The sequence below is a fragment of the Macrosteles quadrilineatus genome, unplaced genomic scaffold, assembly GCF_028750875.1.
Source record: "Macrosteles quadrilineatus isolate MER2022 unplaced genomic scaffold, UCM_ALF_1.0 Scaffold_5__1_contigs__length_97177068, whole genome shotgun sequence".
NCBI lineage: Eukaryota > Metazoa > Arthropoda > Insecta > Hemiptera > Cicadellidae > Macrosteles > Macrosteles quadrilineatus.
The window spans coordinates 85,730,843-85,755,831 of NW_026542598.1; the positions used below are offsets into that span (position 1 = coordinate 85,730,843).

Here is a 24,989-nt window from a genome sequence, read left to right on the forward strand (position 1 = left end):
AATACTGAGCACTTGAAATAAAAAAAATAACATGTAAGAAGGGTCACATTGCATTTCTAATTCATGGCAAAAACACAATACACTTTTTCAGCATAATCGTGTACAACCTCGTTTACAAAAAGTGGTGTTCGAAGTGATGTATGTGTATGTGTGTGTGCGTGTGTGTGTGTGTGGGTGCGTGTGGATGTTTACAGAGCTAGAGACCACACCTGTGGTCCGATTTTGATGAAACTTTGTATGTAGTCAGTAGGCACTAATCCATGGCATAGCCAGGCATTTCGTTCAATGTTTTGAAATTTTGATTTTTAACCCATAAATAACGGAACAATCAGATTTTCTCAAAAATGGTTCACACGATTTTGATAAAAGTTTTGTATGTTATAGTCCTTTAAATTCTGAACAAATTTGTACAAATCCCCTTCCCGTACAAATTACGGTCCAAAAGATATTGTAACTTGTGTTATTTTCCCATAAAATAACATAATAAAGGTTGTTGATAAGGTAATGGGAGAAAGTATGTGTAAGATTGCTGATACCTTTTATTTACTGACCTAATCATGGGCGTTGTGATTTCCTTATGTACACTTATTTTGTAGTGTTTTTGGTGGACACCGAAAATAAATTATGTATTTTGTTGTGTTTACTTCTCATAAATCCCTCCTCGCAATATAGCCACAATTGGTTATCTATTTTTAAGTATATAATGCTGAAGGTATAAATCCGATTACCCTTTTCTTTTGGTCAGTATACACATGAGTTACGTCAGTTTATATCCGTGCAAAACAGTACATGTGATATGGCAACATATAATGCCTACATTAGACACTTAAAATTGTATATGCAAATAATAGCAAAAATAGATTTTTACCAGTTTATATCAAGGGTATAGAGCTTATTTTTTAATTGGAAATTAGTTTTTGAAAGGTTAATCGTGTTTATTGCTGCTGATTCCGAAATCAACGTAACAAATATACATATTTTACTCATATAATACACAGAGTATGTGTCCGTTTGCAAGATAACTCCAGTAAAAACATCTACAGTACATGAATTGCTTTTCAACACAACGATGTATTTTAAAGCGGACGATTTTCTCTTTGGTTATACCATCAATAGGCTATACAGATTATCTTAAAGTTAGCAAAATTGCAAGAAATACTTGTATGCATCAAATATAGTAAAATAAAATAAAAACTTGTCAGTATTAACGCTTTAAAACGTAATCAACTCGAAGTACATCTAAAAAGCTCATAAATCACAATACAATATACATTCTACTTGTACATTTCAAAGTCAATTGGGGACATAACATTTAACAATTTAAAATTGTTTACCTTTAATTGCCTCATTTCGTGTTCTTACCATTAGTTACAAATACAAATGATGATTAATATAGCAAGTACGAGAAATTAAATAAATCCATCAAAAGAAAAAAAATTCTGAGTTTAAACGTTGATGAAAATATTTAAAATTACACACACACACACACACACACTATTGATAGAATAATTTTGTAACGTCTTCGTTAGTATAGAATGCCGGTGGAGTTTCTTCAGAATTGTTATTGGCATACAGTAGAAGGTTTTATCCTTTTTAAGACTCAAATAACAGTAAGAATCACTTTATCAATCATTGTGCGTGTTAGACTCCCAGGGTTTTCGTATTACCAGTGAACAGCGCAATCATCGCGTTGTAGTAATGCTTTTTAGTTGTCTGGGTATTTCCAAACGCCACATCCAATGGATCTTCCAATGGTTTTTTTTTTAAGCTCTCTTCGTTGTACTTATTTATGATATCCTTTAGATCAATTCCAAAGTGGCCTCTTATCAAATTGATGAATTTTACGTCGTCAACTTTTTTTTCTTTTAATAATGTACGTAGTTCTTCCGCAAAAAACTTCTGTTGTTTAACTGCTATGTCCAGGATAGTTGCATGCAATTCAGTGTCATACATGCTGTATATATTAAAGGTGCTCCTAATTCTATCAACTCCTAGTTTTTCAACAAGTATCTTTATTCCGGGAAGAGAAAGTTTAAAGAAAATCTCGTCTAACAGAAGGCGTGTTTCTTTTTTTTGGTCATACCCATCCACATATGACGTCCGTGTGACAAGCTTCTTAATGTAATCGATATAATCTCTGCCCATTGCTCTTTTTTCTTTAGTTTGATGTGTTGACAACGTTCTGTCTATGTGATCTTCAAGTTCTACGCGATACTTTTCCTTATAAAGATTTCTGACTTTTTGCATAAGACAAGGTGTAAGAGTTATGATTATTTGTATCAAATCTTTCCGCGCCGCCACCTTTTGTGGGAAAGTTTTTCCAAAGCTCATTTTGGGATGATTTGTCAACCTTGGTTCGAGCAATTTAGTCAGTATATAATGCAACTGATCTGCGTAAACCTCGTCTAAGGGTTTTGCCAGGTCCACCATAGTTTTCTTGAACCTTTCACCTGGCCCAACGAACATTTCTTCTACCTTCTCCCACAGTTTGATTTTCTCTTTATTTTCGTAGTCTTTAGTGAGTTTTTTTCTTTCGTTCTCCGTGTGAAAAGCCAGTATTGGGACAAGCTTCGTCCGTTCGCCCTTCAGTTCGGCAATTTTGGATGTCAGGGTGTCGAGGTCCTCTTCAATGCTGCGTTCACAACCACTAATCCAATCACCAAGATTGCATTCAGCCCACGGACAAATGATGCACTTGTCGTCGCCAAAAACAAATGCTGCAACATCACAATCGGCCATTAGAGGAAATGAATATTGTTGTCTACAGTTTTCATACAAAGATGCATTGTAGAAAAGATTATCACTATGATTAGTTTATTTTAATATATTGATAATCAACAGGTCCCCCTGATTAAATCGATATTATTTGCATTTAAAATGTTGCACATAAATGTAAAAACAATATTATAGTTTGAACAAAAAGAAAATTATTTTTGAAGACGATTAAAAGAATGTGAAAGGCGAGAATTGTTCGTATTTTGAATTCTGAAGATTACAATTATGTCACTGCTTATTCCATAGTCTTAATAATGCAGTTCAGACATAATACATCTTAACATGTTGTAAGCACGTTTGTTGAACCTATAATAATTTTTAGTTGTCATATGCCGTACACAAAACTCTTGACGGAATATAATGTCCATTTTGTGATTAAATGATCAAGTTTAAAATGTACCCGGTAAACCTTGTGCGTCTATCGTTTATATAAATATATAAAATGAGACTTTGCTCACTAGTTGTACACATAAACACCTATTTCAAGATGTTTACAAATAAATATCATACAGCAATGAAAATATTGTTTTCAAAATAGTTGCAGAAATTAATGTGGTTCTATTTTGTTTGTGCAAAAAATAAAGAATCAGCTGGAGCCGAGGAGCTGTAGTATATTTTATAACAAGAATGGAAAGAATTTACACGTTTGATAACATATGTTTGAAGTGCAGAGCCGAGGAGCTGTAGTATATTTTATAACAAGAATGGAAAGAATTTACACGTTTGATAACATATGTTTGAAGTGCAGAGCCGAGGAGCTGTAGTATATTTTATAACAAGAATGGAAAGAATTTACACGTTTGATAACATATGTTTGAAGTGCAAGCATTCAATTGGTAGAGAACGTCAAAACACTTTCACTGGACGATCTCTATTCAGTCTTAATTTGTACTTGAAATATTAGACCTAGTTTTTAAAAAGTTCTTAATTAAAGAGAAAAATAAATTTCCATATATTTTGATGAGTTTTGAACGATATTTTTCAATACACTACTGAATGAAAAATATTTGGAATATTAAGTTTTCCCTTTAATTAAGGACGTTTTTAAAACTAGGTCTAATAAAGTGCAAATTAAGACTAACTAGAGGTCGTTCAGTGGTCGAAAACTCGACCAAAAATATGTAGGTAAAGTAATGCCAATTAATATATTGATTAGTTGTACAGTTATGGTTATTGGATTTAAGATATTCCTTTATTATAATCGTGAATCACTTTCTCAGCTATTTGTTTCAACGACGAAGGTACAGGCACATCCACTTCAGTTGGTAAAACGACAACAAAAATGTTTTGAAAAGCTTCCCAAATATTGTTAAGTCGTGGTCGTAGGCTAGATAGTGGAAGATTTCTAACGTAAACATTGTTACTTTTAGCGAATTTCCCTATAGGGAAGTAGCTATTACCGTAGGTGGCACGGTAAGACCTAGACCCAGGACCAATTTACTTTTTCATTTTGATGTCCCCAGAGGCCAAAAACACCATTCATTCAAATTTTTATATATGTATATATATATATATAGACTTATATATATATATATATATATACGTCCGTGAACGCGATAACTTGAGTAATTTTTGTCCGATTTTGATGAAATTTGGGTTAAAGGTGTAAAGCGAGATAAACTTGAATGAGTTCGCGAACCAGCACGATCGGACCATGGGAACGGGGCTTTACGGGGGGTTTTATGGGGTAAAAATTGGTTTTTCTCACTTTTGACCTTCAAAACACAAAATTTCCCGATTTCTCTTTAGACCTTTTTAAAGAGCTTAAAAAAACAAATAATTTAGTATATAAAAGTATTTTTGTTCGATTATTAGTAACGGAGAAAATTTAAAAAATTGTAAATTTAAAATTCCCATGTTATTCTTATGGAGAATATTGTCAAATGTTGTAGTTTGCTTATTTATGGATATATTTTGATCAAACTTGGCAAATTTATTTATTTTGTACTAAGCTATCAATATTTTACTCAAAAACACACTTTTTTAGTTTCCTTGTAGCAGCAAACCTAGGTACTCGTTAAACCTATTATTAAAATATATTTAACTGAAAATCAATTCAGACAAATGGAAATTCGCTTAGTCGGCAGGTTTGCTGCGGCGGGGGTATTTACTGTTAACTATAAACAGCTGTATAAAGTGTGATGTTTCGTTTAGTTGGTGATCCACAAAAAAAAAAAAAAAAAAAAAAAACAGCTGGACTCAGGGTTTGGGGTTTTTAAGGGAGAGGAGGGAAAATGCTTTCACGCATAAAACCCCCTACTATGTTAGACACAGAGCTGTGATTGATTGTCACATTTCCTAAAGTCAAGCTAACATGTGACTTAAGCGCTAGGGCTCCAGCCGTTTCTGGTATTCACTTATTTTATATCCTAAACCGTATGTCGGCTAAGGTAAAGCTTCTTCGCACGGAGAATACCCTGGACGAAATCTGACACACGGGTACAATTTTCCTCACTCTGCACCATCATTGGCATGACCTTGCAGTCTTGTATTCTTTTGATCTTCAAGGCGGGGCCTTTCCCAACGCAGGCAGCGAAAAGTTCCGTGTCGTCGGGAGTCCCTGGGCAGTCGATGCAATCGGGTGACACAGCTTTGCACATTCTAAACAGGTACGACCGGAAACATCCGTGTCCTGTTAGGAATTGGGTGAGGAAATATTCCACCCAATTCCTTGGTGTTGTCGGTTGACCCACGGCTGGACTTGCTGAATCAGTCACCTGGTAAAGCGTCCCCGTGTCTCATGTTCCCAGCTCTCCTGCCAGAGGTGGTAGGTGACTGTGTTCTGCCCTGCACTTCCTTATCCGCTTGTGTTCCTCAAGGTAGTTGTTTAGGACCTGTGCTGTTCAATTTGACTTATCCAGAAGTGTAGAATATTGTACAGCACAATTGAATGCTGATGACTGCCAACTACACTTGTCATACAAGCCAGACAAGACATCAGAAGCAATCCGGCTCATCAATGCTGATTTTCACAGCATTTTTCCATGGTCTGTCATGAATGGCCTTGGATTGAATGTTGACAAGTGTGTAGTCATGCATACGGGACCAAACATTATGATGCAGGAATTGAGTAAATCTGCTATAGAAGTCACCCTTGATGGAATGAGATTGTCTGTTTGCGACACTGTCAACACGCTTGGTGTTTTACTTGACAAAGATCTCTCTTTTTCTGACCATGTCACATCTGCAGTTCAACGCGCAGTGGGTAGACTGAGGGCTGTTAGCAGATTTAAAACTCTACTGCCGGAATATGCCAAAATGCAACTCATGCGGTCCTTGGTCCTCCCAGCCTTTACATAACTTATTGCTTTCCTGCATATGGAAACAGCATCTCTGAGGAGGTAATGGCAAGAGTTCAAAGAATTAAAAATTCTGCTATAAGGTTCATTTTTGGCCTTAACCACTTTGACCACGTGTCCTCCTTCCTAGATGCTGCAAAGCTCAGCCCAATGGATGACATGTGCAGGAGGCTGACCTGCTGCCTGGTCCACACAGTTCTCACGCTGGGAGAGCCTCAGTGCCTCAGTGTGAGGCTTAAGTACAGGGGGGAAATCTGTCTGTGTGGTACTCGTTCCGACCGCAGGCTTCACATTCCTAAAGTGAGGCTTGAGGTTGGAAGAAAGTCATTTTCTTATTTTGGCCCGCAGTTGTATAATGGCCTCCCGCATGACATAAAGAGCTCCAAATCATATGGTTAATTCAGGGCCGCAATGCAGAAAACAAATGTAAATTGTAACTGTTTTTGTTTGTAGTTATTTTGTATATTATATTTCTGTATATATTAGGTTAGTTTGGTTTTAGTTTGACTTGAGTAAGTTTGAAAAACTTGTATATGAAACTAGCTTGCAAATACTGTAAAGGCCTTTTTATTTATTATTATTTATTTATGTGGCCTGCTCTCGAGTTGGAAAAACAAATAACCTATTTGTTTACACACTAAACGGCAAAGCAACAAACATTGTTTACAAAATAGCACTTGATTACATAATAAATAATACGTATTATTAAAAATAACAAATGGAGTGCTATAAAATTTTAAAATACCTCCCAGAGATTCAATATGGAATGGTTAACTTTCTTGAAATCGCAGCAACGCATGACGGGTAAGCCAGTTATAATATATTTCGTGATAGGTGGAACCACCATGGTCTATTGTCTGTGGTAATAACTAAATAGCAGGGGACCGAGCGTTTTCCTAGTGTTTAAGCTCTGGTTGACATCACAAGACTAAGTATGACAATTAGATCTCAGACTGCAGACAATTGATGACTGTTGTGTAACATTTAAAATTGGACAAAATATACGTCGGGAAATGCCTTCCTGTTTCAAACTCCCACCTTTGTTCTCAGGTAGGAGATCTTCCAAAATAATCTACGTTATAAAGCCTAAAATTCATCCACGCTAATAGTATACGGGTAGCAAAATTGTTTGTGTTGGAATGAATTTCAAGGAAAGTGTTGAAGAAATACATAAGTTTCATTACCAGCGATTTTTTCGTAGATGTAGTTCATGGCCTAACAACTTACCTTCACGAGTTTTTGCACTAGGAGTGTTTGCACTATTCTTGTCGACCTGCTTAGCTTTACTGGTTCCAGTATTTGTTGCCCCCGCAGCATTTCTTGCATTTGATGACTCGACTGGATTGACACTAGGAGTGTTTGGACTATTCTTGTCAGACTGATTAGCTTTACTAGTTCCAGTATTTCTTGCATTTGATGACTCGACTGTTTTGACACTAGGAGTGTTTGGACTATTCTTGCCAGCCTGATTAGCTTTACTGGTTCCAGCATTTGATAAGTCTTCTGGTTTGGCAACTTGTGGCTCTTTCGTCACTCCTCCTTTATTATTTCCGCCTTGAATGCCAACACTAGCTTGGACGTTGGTTGATCCTTTTCTAATATCTCCAAGGCGGTTTTCAACCTCTGCCCATCTGTCAAGGTTTCCTATTAATGAACAAATAATATTTCAAAATTCGAGCCAATCATAACTCATTTATGCAATGATTAGTTGGTACTGAATTATTTTTCACTATAAAATTGAATTTTGATAAAACCACCTACTTCATTTATTACACCATACAGTGAAAAGGTTTTAATGGAGTAGTATTTCAAATGTTATCTCATTGTTGTTTGGTGTAGTTAAGTCACTTTGGTGTAGTTAAGTCAGGGTTGGGCAAATGTGTGGATACCCCTAGTTAACTTTTTAATGGGCGACACCAGGAAAACTAAACTCCACATACCTTCATAAAAAATAAAACTGCACTTTTTGGACGGTGTCCCAATTTTTCCCCGGACCCTAAAGTGGGGTATTTTGGGAGCAGCTCCAAAATTGTAAATGTAAAGCCCCATCGATTGACACCTCATTTTAAAGACGTTTATTAAAGAAGAATATCAGCGAAAACTAGAGGTCTCTATCTCAACCCAGTACGACATGGCGGTCATTTTAAATTTTCATCAGCCTGAGAGAACCCACTTAAATGTAGGCATCAATATCCCATATTATTTTTTTAGCGGGTTATACCAGGAAAAGTAAACTCCGCATACCTTCAAAAGAAACAAAAATGCACTTTTTGGTTGGTATCACAATTTTGCCCGGGACCCCGAAATGGGGTGTTTTGGGGACAGCTCAACAATTTTAAATGTAAAGCCCCATCGAATGAAACCTCGTTTTTAAGGCCTTTATTAAAGAAGAATATCAGCGAAAACTAGAGGTCTCTATCTCAACCCAGTACGATATGGCGGTCATTTTAAATTTTCATCAGCCTGAGAGAAACCTTTAATGAGGTTAAATTGTACGATGAATTTTCAAATGACCGCCATGTCGTACTGGGTTGAGATAGAGACCTCTAATTTTTTCTGATATTCTTCTATAATAAAGGCTTGTAAAATGAAGTGTCACTCGATGGGGCTTTACATTTAAAATTGTTGAGCTGCCCCCAAAATACCCCATTTCGGGGTCCCGTATGCGGAGTATGCGGAGTATACTTTTCCTGGTATAACCCGCTAAAAATTAATATGGGATATTGATGCCTACATTTAAGTGGGTTCTCTCAGGCTGATGAATATTTAAAATGACCGCCATTTCGTACTGGGTTGAGATCGAGACCTCTAGTTTTCGCTGATATCCTTCTTTAATAAACGTCTTTAAAATGAGGTGTCAATCGATGGGCTTTACATTTACAATTTTGGAGCTGCTCCCAAAACACCCCACTTTGGGGTCCCGGGAAAAATTGGGACACCGTCCAAAAAGTGCAGTTTTATTTTTTATGAAGGTATGTAGAGTTCAGTTTTCCTGTTGTCACACATTAAAAAGTTAACTAGGGGTATCCTTGTGTGGATTGTACGAATACAAATTTGCAAAAGGTTGTGTAAACAGAGTAGCAAACCTCGTTATACAAATATGGAACGCATTTTTGAGTTGTGGTTCAACCCGAAAACCTGCATGTCAACAATCTTTTATTTGAAGAATCCATAGTCTATTCCTAAGGCACACGTACCTGTTTTATCCCCTAGTGTACCTTGCAGTACCGGTATCCCAATCTCTGTACGTTCTCCGGTTCCAGTATGGTGTGGAATTTCACTATTTCCTCCATATGTTTGCCCTCTTGCATTAGTACTTGAGTCAACCGTTGGTACACTTTGTTTATTTACTTTGTAGTTACCAAAATAAAATAATTTCAACACATCTTCAAAATTAATATTGAGATAAATAAATTGCACAAAAAATTGAGATACATAAATTCCATATAGATTGAGATGACACTTAATTTTATCTTATACATAAGTGTATTCTTGTCTAGAAAACAGGATGATAATGATTGTTGTACCATTTTAGCCTTTAGTATGTTTTTTGGAAAATTTGGAAAAGTTATTATTTAAAATGTTAAAACACAGAAACATTAATAGGTTTCGAAATGTCAACAGTATTGCAGACTTTAGAGTGAAAATTGAATAGCTGATCGCCTTGTCAGTTCAACCGAATTTTCTGGAGGCTTAAATATCTGCACGATGTCACATCTCGTTTAGTCAAAGAATATATTTTCTAATACAAGGCAAACGTACCTGTTTTTTTTGCTTCTGTAATATCTCTAGCACTAAGCTTTTCGGTTTGACCATTTGTATTACTTTGGTCTGCTCCATTCTCATCGAGTAATTCTTGCCAACTTCTTTGGATTTCAGCCAAGAGTTCAGGATTTCTGTCTGTGAATAAACAAATTAACATCACAATAGACTCGGCCAACAAAAACAGAAAATTCCTTAGTGTAAAGCTGTGGAAATGTCAAACAAATATTTATGAATGTTGGCATTATTAACAATAATAGTAAGGGCAGCAGCAGTAGTAGTAGTAATTGTTTGTTGGCAAGTTCTTACTAATTTCCAAGGGGGTTTTATATTTATTATTTTCTCGACGGGATATGGATCAAAGAGTGTGACATTTAAAAAAAAATATACAGAATATATAAAAAATACTAACATTTTTTGATCGGTGGTGATGGGAGACATGGGTTGTATATTTCGGGACACAATCCAAATCTTCAACTTTATTGTTGACGGATGTCTTTAGAATTCGACGCGTCCAATATTTCTTGAAGTTTCAACCACCAACCATCTGGTTTTTTCGTCAAACTACCTCTGGTTATTAAAGTGTCGAAAAAAATACACAAATAGTCTTCGCCTTCAAATTCATCCCATAGAAAAAGATAGCATCCAAAGCATCAAAGTTCTAAGAACAGGAAAACCCGTACATAAAGTATAATCGTTGGTAATCATTATCTACTAGTAGCGTAGGCAGCCAATGAGAAGTGATTTTACCAAATTCCCATGGGCCCCTCCCTACAGAAGGTCCAAGTTAGCATGGAGTTCGTATAGGAAGAATAATTTGTTTTTGGTTTTTGTTTACATTTGTCTGCAATTTATTTAATCATCAGCTGTTAGAATAAAAATAAGGTTTAATGGTTACAAGAGGTTCTACCCGTGAATTCACGGGTGTACAGAAGCCACCATTAAATTAATTTAATCAACTTTGACTATATATTTCATTTAAAGCGCCCAAGTTCGATAAATTGTCATCTGAAAGGATGGTAAAACCATAGGAGCCTTCAAACCTTACGTCCTAAGGTGGCCGAGGTGGGTACGGTTGTACCTGAACTCGCCGCTCTCTTTCACGTCTTTGATACTTTACTTAAACACTTTTCAATGAAATGGCGACCTGTTAAAGATCGGTGACAACCTCTTGGAACGAACATACATGGTTTGTTAATCTCATATTCATCGTGTTTCGAACACCTTTAATCACTCACTTGTATCAAACAGCTAGAAATAGCTTCAATGTCTATTCACCGCACCTCTTTTAAGAACATAAAAGTAAATAATAAAAAAAGTAAACAAAAATGTAAACAAACAAAGTATATTGTAAATTGCATGGCCAGCACTAAATTAATCGAATGACGTTAATTTCCAAAACATGCAAGGCGTAGCCCTTTGGGAATCAGCCTGTGGAGCAGAGCCCTTAGGGATTTCGTCCATATCAATACTTTTCGGCAAATCTACACACTCTAAGCTTAATTTTGATATGCCATATGCCTATATTTTTATTTGGTAAATGCCCTTAACCGTTTACATAAAATTTGATTGTATCACTTTAATAATATAATAGATTTCGGACCATATAAACATCATAGTTGTGTGTCAGTGAAATTAATTACCAGGGGGAAATTAATTTACTGTGCAATGTCTGGCATATGTTTATTAGCATTAATTTACTTCTGGGTTCCATTGTGGTGTTTTAACTTACCAAAAGCCGTCTGTGTTTGTACATATGTCGCCGGGTCTCCCGTCGAATCACATATGTTCGATGCGCTTTCTGGAATATACACACACATAACAAAATGAGTCAGAGCAAATTGAGGAATCCAATATCTTAGCAATCCGAAGTAGGACTCATTATTTGGCAGTTGTGCAGTTTTGCTTCTTGATGACACTTTTGAAACTCTATAAATGAAAAACTATAAAACTTATCGTCATGTGATGACAAGCAATTGAAAGAGGATATTCTAAAGTTTAGTGTGATAGGGAGTACTTTGGTAAACATTGTTGCAAAATCAGCCTCTTCAGACATTTTTAGATTTTAACTACGGTTTTAAATTAATTACACAATTTAAAGTCTAAGAAACTTGTGGCATAAAAAGTATGTAGGATAGAAGGGGATTTAATAAAAACAATCGAACAAGATTGTGGCTAAAAACAAAAAAAAAACTATAAATGCTCTTTGCGCCCCCTCTAACACCACAGCACATTCCATTCGATGATTGAAGTCGTCACAAACTCTAAAATACAGAACACGTTTTACTTTTTGGTTCCTCGCTGCTTCAAATAATGGCGTACAACAATAACTGAGTGCTATTTTATAAAACTAATTAATTGACACCTAAGATTCAGAGAGTTGAAAGTGTGCAATTAGTTTAAAATCGTAGTTAAAATTTTAAAATGTCTGTAGATGCTAATTTTGCAACTTTGTTTACCAAAGTAGTGTCATACAAAACTTTAGAATCTCATCTTTTAATTGATTCTAATTACGTGGTAATATTATGTATAGTTTGTCTTTTATAGAGTTTCAAAAGTGTAAAAATAATTTAGAATTACATTAATAAATTAAAGTAGACGGGCAAAGTGACGATCAATTAAATTACCGTACAATATAAACAAACTATTTGTAAATGCTGTTTGTGGACAAGTTATATACCGTACTCGTATATTCAAAATCTTCGTTTTAATTAATCAGCAAGCTATCTCCATTTGTTAATGAATTCCTGTTGTTTGTAATATTATAATGAATTCACGACTAATAGTACTCATCTGCTATATACAGAGTGTTATTTTTTAAACGCTCCCCAAATTACAAGTTCAGGGTCACTCTTTTCGGACAAAACAAAGCCATACGTTGGCAGCCTGCTTCCTCTAGTTAATTGCCGATCAATTATATGCATTTGAACATTGTGTTCTATTTGGTTTCATATTAAGAGCTTACTGTGAATAAGATTCAACATGTTTATATGGACAGCCCATGTTTAAGATTTATAATGCACATAAATAAAATAAAATTATTATTGGACTACAGTTTATATCAACCTGTAGTTGATCTGTTATTTACATGCATTGACTATTGGATACTGAAATAGACCCATCAATATCGACTAGCTATCGCCAATTAAAAAAAGAGATGTGTGAGCCAGTCACAGAATACGCTAGTGTCTAAAATTCTTCCTTATTTTTTGTTGCTGACCAGTTTCATGGGTCAAAACAGTTGCTATAGCTCGGAATAAGTCATTCCATTACTTTAACTTGGTAAAAAGTACGTACATTCGATAGAAATAAGTTATTTGAGATCTGCACAATCTGTGGCTCACATCAACTATAAATAACTCAACCACAGTAGAAGATCGTAGAATAGACGTGCTTACCTTTATTCACATCGGAAATGTGTCCGGCTATTTCACTCGTGGTAGGGTGCTCATCGTCTGACATCAAATAGTCATAGGCTCTGTTCCACATAATCTTAGTTATGCCTGCGAAAACATAAATGCATTCTTACAACTTTCCAAAAAAAACGGGATCAGAAAACTGGCAAATACTTTCTCATTGTCAATTGTATCACGGGTGGTGGGAGTGACTTTGATATTTTATAAATAACATGTTACAATCACTTTTGAACTGCAATTTTACAGCAATGCTTGTACCATTTTGTTTGAAGTTAAAAGGACTATAACATACTAAATTTTAATCAAAATCGCTCAAGCCGTTTTTGCATTTTCTGTGTTAAGGGGTTTTATAGAAAAATCACGATTTAAAAACCAAAATTCAAAATTTCTAAAATTGAAAGATACCATGGATGGACCCACATCCCAAATTAAATCAAAATCGCACCACAGGCGTGGTCTGTAGCTCTGTACACAAGCACACACACACGAACACCGACATCACTTCAAAAACTGGCTTAGGGGGACCCATAACGGATGTATTCTACCCGAAACTCAGACTGTAAGATTTTGACGGACACACTACTTTCTCCATATAAGGGGAGAAAGTTACAGTAAAATTAGTAAATCACGCTTTAAATACAAGGTGTTTATAAAAGAATGCCGGGATTTTAAATAGTAATTGCTTGGGTACTATTGAAGGTAACTAAACGTTTTACACGTCAAATTGGAGCTAAAACAACCAAGTTTTGTTCCCGTGTAGTAAGGGAGGAAACTTTGACCTTGGAATGCGCAAAACAGGTGCAGGGTGATAGGCCGCTATTGTGACTCAGAGGCCTGACGCCACTACGCCAGTGCAATTTTTACGGCACAACAGAAGGCACAGAGTGTTATCTGTGGTTCACAGAGTTTATATCGATTGCTAGATTAAACTAAATTCAAATCTCTAGATGATAAATAAATTTAACACTGGTTTAATGAGTTTTGTGACACCGTAGTGTTTTGAAATGACATTCACCTGGCCGGATAAAAACAAGTGATAACACAGTCGAAGTAATCTGACAATTCCGCATCAGAAGCCCCAAAAAACGATTGCCCAACGAAGTCTTGAGTTGAACATACCTAAATCAACACTTCATGATGTTATCTGTAAAAGTCTTTGTGCATAAGAGTCTTTGTGCCTAAGAAGATTCAGTTGTATCAGATAAATCTTGTGCCGATCGCCCTAAGCGTAGAGACTTAGCCAGTTTTACGCTCATATAAGATTGATGAAAATTGATTGAAAATTGATGAAAATAAATTTTCTTAAATTATTCCGAATAGTATCAAAGTATGAAGAAAAACTTTGTTCTTTTCCCTTCAATTTGACGTTTAAATCATTTAATTATCTTGAATAGTCCCTGAGCAACGACCGTTTAAAATCCCGGCATTCTTTTATAAACACCACTACATACTAGTATATCCCACTAAAAGGCCGGAAAACGAGTGTTTACGGCACAAGCACGGTAGTTTCCAAACGCGCTGGATTTTACCATTAATTGCATCCTGGCTGAGATGTACCGAAATTGCATCTGTAAGATCTAGTGCGAATTGCCTGAGTGAACATTTTACTCATTTCAAATTAAAGGAAACAGTTACTTAAAGATTCTGTACCTACTTGATCAGTAATAGTTTCAAAATGCCCTGGAACTCTCTGTTTAATCTTTGATCAATGATTTTCACCAGAGTTGGCTTCCTTTTGTACTGTATTAAGATCGTTTGTTTGTTTGCTTATAAACATATGCTATGATTATTTACATCAACGTTGTTATTTCGTAATCGCCACACATAACCCTTATGTTAAAATTTGAAAACAATTATGTCAGTATTAAATTGTGTAGGTTTTATAAGATTGAAAATTGTTGGTTGAATATCTTTCCCACTCTTTATTGAATAAACCCTTGGTAAGTTTTGATGTGTTCAGCCGTTATAGCATGATTCAATTACACAGTTTGCATAAGGCTCGATCTTATTAGCTCCGCTCAGTTACTAATCATTTTAACATAAGTGTATTGCAAAAAGTGATCTTATAACAGTCAATACAAGAGCAAATTTACGGTTAGGCTATCGAAGACAAATTTAGAGGAATCAGTAAAAATAATAAATAGTTGCTAAGCTGTGGTGACAATAAAATAAGAGCAATGTATTTTTCGCACTACGATGTTTTTAGCCGTTTTACAAACGTTTATTGGTGGCCAAAAATTATTGCTGGATTTCGTTACTTGGGGACCGAGCGGATTTTTACATCCCTAGGGCTGAAAATCAGCTGTTCGCTTACTTACTTAAAAAATTTATGCATATTAAATACACAATCAATATCCAAATTGATCCAAAACATTTCAATTAATAGACTTCACTGACTAGCAACTATTTATTATTATTTTTGCTGATTCCTCAAATCTTTCCTTCACATAACCTTGAAGGTGTAGTTGTGTTGACTGTTAGTGTGCATTATTGTTGTGGTAAATAGTGGTAATATGGATACAGCTTGTGCATTAAATACATTAATGTTATAAGTTAATAAGCTAACAGCTGATTTTCGATCCTAGGGCCGCAAACACCTGCTCGGTTCCCAAATGACGATGAAAGCTGACATGGACAGCAATACGTAGCTTTCAGCCTCCAATTAACGTTTGTAAAACGGCTAAAACATCGTAGTGTGGTGAAAAAATTATTCATCAAATTGCACTTAAAATCAGCTGTTCCTTTTTCTGTGTAGTTCCAAAATAATTACTAAAGTAATCCAACATCACTAAGTACGAGTAGATCATTATTGCTCGACAGTACGCACAAGAATTTAAAAACAAATTGATGCAATTCGTAAGACAATTTACCTTGATCATGCAAGACGTAAAATGTGGCCATCAGTGCCAACCAGGTAGATGTGTCCATTTTGTGTTCATACGTTCATCTCCTAACGCACAGGAACACACACTTTATGAAAATGGCGGCTACACTGGAATTGACGAGTGCGACAGTTGGTGAAAACAAGTGCAACTTGGTAAACAGTAATTGGATCAATTATTGTACATCAGCGAATCATTTCTAGTTATTGACGCAAATATTTTTCAAGATCATATTTATTTGTAAAGGTTAACAAGAATGAGTTAGAGCGCAAGCCAAGTATTGATACTTTTGAATAATATGTAAAATAGAATTATAAGATTTTATATTTTATGAGACAGTTGGGAAATATTGAACTGAATATTACTTGTATTTTGTTTTTACACTCAGCGACGGTCTTCTACTACTGTAAAATTCTTGATTAGCCTGGAGATACCATGGATAAGTACCCTACCCACATAACAAATTCTATAAAAAGTCCACCGTAGGTGTGATTTAGAGAACTTCCCATATAAGGAGTAAGCTATTACCATAGTATTACTATTATTGTAGTACTCGTGGTAAGACCTGGACCCGGGACCGATATTCTTTTTGTTTTGAGGTCCCTAGAGGCAAAAAGCCGTGAACATTCATAAATTTATCAAGCGAAGCTCTTAAACTAGTACTAGTTTAGTACGTCGACTCTTATGCATTTCGTAATACGCAAACTCCTCCTAGACGGCTGAAGCAATCGTTTTCAAATTTTGCATGGTGATAAAGACCATATCGGTGAGTGCCAACATCTATATGGCGTTAAAAAATCTCAACATTAGACACTCATTAGAGTCGGCATCTAGCTCTGATCATGTCAACCGGTAACGTGTGTGCGACAGGCCTGTTAGTTTTATTTTTGTATATTTGTATTCGTAAAATGTGTTCGTGTTCGTGTTATATGTTTCTACTGTGACGACGCTGCTTCAGCCGAAAACGTCTGATGATGGCATGTTCATGCCGAAACGGCCGTAACGAAAGTTACAACTTATTGAGCTGTAGACAAAAGGTAAATAAATTTTTTTAGTTGTAAATTGAATTATAACAAAACACAAATAAAAGTGTAAACATTGAGTAAGTTACATTTTTTAAACTGTACCAGTACATATATCTCTTCGTTTTTAAAACCTATTAAAATCCTGATCCAAACATTTATTTATCAGTTCAAGTTTGTAAACAAAAGCTACCATATCAAAATTATTCCAAAACATGTATAAATTGTAATGATTCCGTAAAAGTAAGTATATTTTCATAAATATTTTAATCAAACTATTCTTATAATCATAAAGCTTTAGAATCTTGGGAGTAGAACCTGTACCTCTTAACATCCTGCTGTTTGAACTGTCAAATTATAGTATTTACAGCTTATTTCAATTTATATTTTTGACTATTTACATTCTTCCAAAACGTTGATACTTTGAAGCCCATGGGGCGTAGCTCAAGGGAAATATTATAACAGGAATATGCCTATATGTTAACCAGGTATGCAGGGTGGTAATAAAGTCCGAAGACAGTAAAATATTTAAAAAAATACTGTAGATAGAGCTACAATACTTTGTACAAAGTTACAAGGCATAACACTCTATTTTAACACATATTCAGTGATCCAATAACTCTTCAGGGGGACGGCCCACAACGATTTGGAAGAAAATCTTAAATGGAAGCATAGGTCAGTATGCACATCAAATGAAAGGTCGTTTTTAGTAGAATAAAATGCCGCCAACCGCACTTCAAAAGATCCTGCGCACAATGGCAGATGTTCAAAGATTTTCAATATTAGCCATTAAAAAAAAATACCCCCGCCGCAGCAAACCTGCAGACTAAGCAAATTTCAATTTGTCTGATTACATTTTTACTAAAATATTTCCATAAATAAAACATAAGTTATATATTTCCAATTTAAATAACATTAGATTTAACGAGTGCTTAGGTTTGCTGCTACGGGGAAGGTAAAAAGTGTTTTTTGACAATATGTCAATAGTATAGGATGAAATAAATAAATTTGCCAAATTTTATCAACATTATATCCATAAACAAGTAAATTACAACAGTTTTCATTTTCTCCATAAGAATAACATGGGAATTTTAAATTACCTTTTTTTTTTAATTTTCTCCGTGACCGTTAGGCATACAACAGCGCTTCAATATACTAAATTATTTGTTTTTTTAAGCTCTACAAAATGATTTGGAAAGAAATTGCTAAATCTTAAGTTTTTAGGGTCAAAAATGGGAAAAACCTATTTTTACCCCATAAAACCCCCCATAAACCCCTGTTCCCATGGTCCGATCATGCTGGTTCGCGAACTCGTTCGAATGAACATAGGTTTACACTTTTGTACCAAATTTCATCAAAATCGGATCATTTTTGCTCGAGTTATCGCGCTAACGGACACATATATAAATATATATATATATATATATATGAATTTGAACGGATGGTGTTTTTGGCCTCTGGGGACCTCAAAACGAAAAAGTAAATCGGTCCCGGGTCTAGGTCTTACCATGAGACCTACGGTAATAGCTTATTCCCTATATGGGAAATTCGCTAAAATTAAAACACCATTTTAAATCTTTATACAATTATATTATTATACAATTAAATAAACATCTAATTTTAATGAGTGGAGTGGAGCTCCTTCCACCACTATGGAGTCTGGAGTTGAGTGATGATGGGAAGTGAGAGGCTGAACACCTTCCGTTGGACACTGACCGGAATTATATAGATATATGCTAGTTTCAATGTCGCACGTCTCGATAATAGCCTATTCGATATTCCCGCGAGTGACGGTGGACAACTCGATGGTGGAGTTGTAGAAAATCACGACTATACACATTAGTCGCCCATCTGCCTCATCCCGTGGTTGGTTGAATAAACTCAATAACCAGTTTTGCATAACAAGACAGTTATCCCCCCTGAAACCTCTAATCGATTTAAACAATCTTCAACCTAGACCGTTTTTACTCTTTGTCGTCTTCTTCTGGGGTAGTACAAGTATTTCTTCTCTTCTCTGCGAAAGTCTTTTCCTTCTTATCGCACTACCTATCTTATAGACTGGTTGATCTGCTGCACTGTCTTCTGATTAGTCTGAAAAGGTATTCCATTTCTTCAGCCTTCTCTTCATATCTTACCTTTTGTCGTTTGTGGTCAGGAATCATCTTGCCCCAGTGCCTGATCTCCTCCTGTTCGAACTCTCTCCAGCTTCGTCTTTGAGCGTGCGCGTCGGTGCAACCTAGTAAATAGGAGAACACATCGAAAACGGAAAATGTCCGTTTTGAGGTAACAATCTTTTGGGATACCTCAGAATGTGGCCATGACGTCATAGAATAGTACTACTATCAACCAATAAGAACCGGATTGGCGATCGTAGTCGTAAGTTTACCATTTACTCATAAGTTATCCACCGTGTCACTTAACTAAAACGTCCATTTTGAATTAAATATTGATTATTTATATAATTATTATTCCTACCATTAATCATCTGTTTATTTCAGTATGATAAATATTTTTGGGCATCCCTCACCTTATTGAAATCAGGAGAACACAGTTCTTGACATATCACATATCACAGTTCATTGCACATACACAATGATAAAAAATACAAAAATAAAAATAAAACTTAATATAAAATCACAGACTAAAGTTCTCAGCTCCGACGTTTCGCCGCACCAATCAATATAAACGTGTGGCGTTTTCAAGGTTGTTTTTTCTTCTCACGTAAACGTTGTGAGCGCCTAGCCATAACATTTGTTCATTTGTTTATGTTCAATTATTATTTATTTATTAATTCGTCTACTTCATTACTTAATTATCAACCCCCATCAACCCATTACAGGCTACAGTAAATTTATTTCCCCAACAAGTAAATTAACATTGACTAATAAATCTCCTCAAGTGGGTTTTAAAAAGTAAAAAGTTTATTTTTGACCCTTTGAGTTTTCTCTTGGGCCTCAAAATAAGTTTACACTTGAATACTGTACACTCGCAATAAGAAATGGAAATCTAAGAAGGGTCACATTACATTTACAATTAACATGGTTAAAATATATACTTTTTCAGCTTTCGTGTAAGACCTCATTTTATCTTCTCGTGAATTCCCCACGCAACATATTATATGTCCAATTCGTTATTCATTATTGACATAGAGTACACAACAATTATGTTAAATCTTTTACCTACGACCATTTTTTAAAGTAGCCGTTTCAGTTCAGTTCTTAGAATTGAAAAGTTTCTCATACCAGCATTGTTTACTTCCATAACAGCATAGTTTTACCATAGACTAACCAACACAAGGTTTTACTCATAACAACACGGGTAACGGACCAATGACGTTCAAGGATTGAGAGCGAAGAAGTAAAATTGTAATGTTTCGAACTTCAACTAATCAGCTGTTCACGCCAATTTAATTGTTGAGTGGTGCAATTAGTGTTTGGTTCAACGTTTCGTTGCATCACTGTCATTGGCAATGAGAGGTTATGAAAGAAAACATAACCTTTCTTAGAAGTTATGGGTAGTTATTTTTGGTAATTAAAACACTGTCGTAGGTAAAGTAGTGTACGCAACTCGCGTAAATAGTGTTAACGACACTCATAGAAGTTTTTAAGGCACTCGCCAAGGCTCGTACCTTAAATTTTCTACTCGTGTCGTTAACACTAACTTTACGCAATCGTTGCGTAAACTACTATTGACAGTTCAGTCAGATTATTTAAATGTCCAGAGATATGGTAGAAACCCGTAAAAAGACATCATAACTGGAAACACTATATTGTAAGACCACATAATTTAATTAGTTTTTTATTGACCTATTGATAATGGGCGTTGTAATTTCCGTATGTAAACTTATTTTGTTGTGTTTTTGGTGGACACTGAAAACAAATTATGTATTTTACCGTGTTTACTTCTCGTAAATCCCACCTCGAAACATAGACCTGGTTATTTTTCTTTTAGTATACTATGCTGAATGATATTTATCCAAATGCTCTTTTCTTTTGATCTGTATGAACATGAGTAACGTGTGTTTATGTGCGTGCAAAACAGTACATGGTGGCATGGCAACCCATAAGGCCTACATTACATTTTTGAAAGTTCATATGCAAATTATAGTGAAAATAGATTTTTACAGGCTGGATTTATTTCCACGGGTTTAGAACTTCTATTTGATGCAGAAATTAGTTATACTGTGAGGCTAATGGTGTTAATTGAAGCTGATTCCAAAATTGACGTAAGAAATATACTTGTTACTCATATGTGTCCATTAGCACGTCGAGTAAAAATATCAACAGGAATTGCTTTTCAAAACAATGAAATATTTTTAAGTGTATATTATACAGTACACTCTTTAGTTATAACAACAATAATTTAAACATTGATAGTTTTAGAGTAAGCGAAATCAGAAGAAATAAATACCAAACAAAAATCGTAAAATAAAGGCTACCCTACAGTAAAAGAAAATCCTGTTAAATCAAAATTAACAGTCTAAAACGTCATCAACATGAAGTACAACTAAAAACCTCTATATATCACGATAAGATTTAAAGTCTAACACTATTCGAAGTAAATGGGAGACATAACATTTTACAAAAATTTCAAATTTACCTTTAATTGTTACATGTTGTGTTTTTTATGATTAGTTACAAACACAAATAATGTTCAATATAGCAAATACGAGAAATTACTTAAATTCATCGAAAGAAAACCATTCTGATTTTTAAAAGTTGATGGAAATATCCGAAATTTCACACACACTATTTAAGAAATAAAATGATTTGGTGACGTCCTCTTTAGTATAGAATGGCGCAGGAGTTTCTTTAAAATTGTTATTTACACTGCAGAACTTTATATTGTTTGATCCATTTTGAAGACTTAAATAACGGTAAGAAACACGATATTACTATAATAATGGTTATAATGGTGTGTTTTACATTAAAAGTTTGCCGGTGAGAAGAGCGTAAATAGCATTGTAGTAATGCTTTTTAGTTGTATCCGTATGTTCAAACGCTTCAAACAAGTTTTCCTCTCTTTTTCTTACACTCTCTTCGTCGTATTCCTTTTGGATATCTCCTAGATCAGTTCCAAAGTGGCCTCTCATAAAATTTATAAATTTTACGTCGTCAAATGGTTTTTCTAAAAACATTTTACGTAGTTCATCAGCAAAAAACTTCTGTTGATTCAACGCTATGTCCAGTATGGTTGTATGCAATTCTTCGTCAAACATATCGTTTTCTTTGAGGTGTGCCTTTATGGTATCAACTCCCTTTTCTTCGACAAATTTCTTCATTTCGGGAAGAGAAAGTTGAAGGAATTGCGCGTTTGACAGAAGGTGTTGATCATCTTGGTTTGGTTCGGAATCCAGTGTGTTCTCCCGCACGATATATGACTCACGTTTGATAAGGTCCGTGATGAATTTGATGTACTTTTCATCCATTCCATTTTTTTCAGGGGTCTGATGCGTTGACAAAATTGCATTTATATCGTTTTCTAGTGAATCTCCATACTGTACCTTATAAAACTCTCTGACTTTTTGCATAAGACAAGGTGTAAGAGTTACGATTATCTGTATCAAAATTTTCCGCGCTGCCACCTTTTGTGGGAAAGTTTTTCCAATGCTGAAACTAGGATGATTTGTCAACCTGGGTTCGAGAAATGTAAACAGTATATAATTCAACTGATAGGCGTAAAACTCGTCCAAGGGTGTTGCCAGGTCCTCCATGGTTTTCTGGAACCTATTCCCTATCGTGATTCTATCGTGCACTGTCTTTCTCAGTTTGACTTTCTCGATTACTCTGTATTTCTCAGCGAGTGTTTTTCTTTCGTTCTCCGTGCGGAAAGCGAGTATGGGGATAAGCTTCATCTTGTCCAAGTCGTCAGACATAATTGTCCTTATGTCGTCCTCCATGTTAACGGTTGTCCAATGGCTCGTCCCCCCGGGTGTGCACCTAGTCCATGGACAAATCTCGCATTTGTCGTCTCCATAAACAGTCGCTGCAACATCACAATTGGTCATTAGAGGAAATGAATGGTGATGGACAAAACACATTTTGTCTACAGTTTTCCTACACAGATGCATTTCGGTCATTAGAATTAGTTTATTCACAATCAACAGGTGAATGCCCATGAGTAGAATAAATCGATAATCACATTTTAAATGTTATACATAACTGTATTTTTTTATCTTGATACAATCTAAACGACCGGCAACCTTGTGCGCCTCTCGTTAAAAAAATACCACTATGCTCACTAGCTGTACAAATAACTGTATTTTATGATGTGCACAAATAAATATCATACAGCAACGAAAATGTTGTTTTCAATACAATGTTGCAGCAATAACTTTTTTTTATTAATGCAAAAAAGAATCACCTGGAGTTGAGGACATCAGCTGTAGTATATTTTATATCAAGAATGGAAAGTACGATTTTGCACGTTCGAGACCATGTTATGTTTACTATTATGTTTGAAGTGCAAGCACTCCATTGGTCGAGACCGTGCAAAACACTTTTGCTTGAGGTTTGAACTATGTTTTTCACCACACTACTGAATAAAAAATCATTGGAATATTAAGTTTCACTGTGGAACAATTTTAAAACTAAGTCTAATATTTACAGTTCAAACTTAGGCTTACTGTGCAGTTCTGGTTATTGGATATAGATATCCCTTTATTAGAATAGTGAATTACTTCCTACGCTCTTTTCTAAACGACAATGTTACATACACATCCATTTCGGGTGGTTAAACGACAGTTTTGAAAATGGGTCCCGTTTTTTCGTAAATGCCTACGTTGCCACCAAGCACTACACTGTGAACGTTTTGGTAGAAGTCTAAAAACATGAGTTTACTCAGTATCGAATAGAGTATTATTTGATAAGTGGCGTGAATTTACAGAGCTAATCCAAGTAAATTCTGGTTAGCAAACTCGTTTTTGATACACCATAGCCAAGAACCAAGGCCAATGACATTGTTAAAACAGTATATGAGCGACAGTGAAAAAATAATACACATTAATGATAATGATTGTTGTATAAACGTCAAGAATACATTGTCTATTTCTAAGGCGCGTGTACATGTTTTTACAATACTGTACCTGGAAGCACCGGTTTCCCAATCCCTCCGGTTCCGGTATTCTGTGAAATTTCACTATTTCCTTTATTTCCATTAGGTCCTTGATTTTCACCTTTGCTAAGAGAGTTTTCTACCATTTTATTTTGATCATCCGGTTCATGGAGGGCTGCGAATAAACAGTGAATCTTTAAGATTTTAAATCGGAAAGTATCTAAAATAAAATAATTTTAAACTAACATAACTTTAAAATTGAGATTGAGACTTGTAGGTAATTTTTCTCACATCTTACTGTTTCTGTTTGGTACAAATTAGCTGTTGTAAAATATTTTAACAAATAATAGTGCTGCACCCTGTTGGTAAACCTGTTAACTTTTTAATGCTATTGAACATCACAGAATCAAATTGTTTAGTTGAAATAGCTGTTAAGATTCATTAATTCAATTTAAATATAAGTACTCATAAGGTTAACATGGGGAAACTCCAGAGCCACTGGGGCGGAGCCATTTGGATTGATCACGAAATTGATGGTGTGAAAAACGAGTAAACCTATTCCATGAAATTCTACACGTATGTACCAAGTTTTGAAGCCATCGGTCCAGCGGTGTCTAGGATTATAACAGCCAAATAAACAAACATATAAACAAACCAACATCCTATCTATTATATATATATATAATTTATATATATAAAATATATATAATAATAATAAATATAATATATCATATATATAATATAATAATAATAATAATGATAATAATAATAAATTATATT

At 35.0% G+C, this 24,989-nt stretch overlaps 2 protein-coding genes across 5 annotated transcripts in view; both read right to left on the bottom strand.

Moving 5' to 3' along the window:
• Nucleotides 1-1,319: 1,319 nt before the first annotated feature.
• LOC128995886 (uncharacterized) lies at nucleotides 1,320-16,252 on the bottom strand. Its single transcript, XM_054420920.1, has 6 exons — nucleotides 16,123-16,252; nucleotides 13,235-13,339; nucleotides 11,569-11,637; nucleotides 9,837-9,974; nucleotides 7,302-7,718; nucleotides 1,320-2,717 (listed from the first exon to the last, which is right to left on the bottom strand). The coding sequence occupies exons 1-6, from the start codon at nucleotides 16,178-16,180 to the stop codon at nucleotides 1,642-1,644; spliced, it is 1,863 nt and encodes a 620-aa protein (XP_054276895.1). The 5' UTR covers nucleotides 16,181-16,252; the 3' UTR covers nucleotides 1,320-1,641.
• A 5,561-nt stretch (nucleotides 16,253-21,813) lies between these two features.
• Nucleotides 21,814-24,989, bottom strand: part of LOC128994629 (hornerin-like) — a 29,683-nt gene continuing 26,507 nt past the window's right edge. For 3 of the 4 annotated variants that reach the window (XM_054419303.1, XM_054419302.1, XM_054419299.1), the window contains 2 exons: nucleotides 24,241-24,384; nucleotides 21,814-23,141 (listed from right to left, as the gene is read on the bottom strand). In XM_054419303.1, the coding sequence (XP_054275278.1) occupies nucleotides 22,078-23,141; nucleotides 24,241-24,384 (1,208 nt within the window). In that variant the 3' untranslated portion in view covers nucleotides 21,814-22,077. The remainder of the gene's footprint in view (nucleotides 23,142-24,240; nucleotides 24,385-24,989) is intronic. The other variant, XM_054419300.1, reaches the window with a different exon arrangement.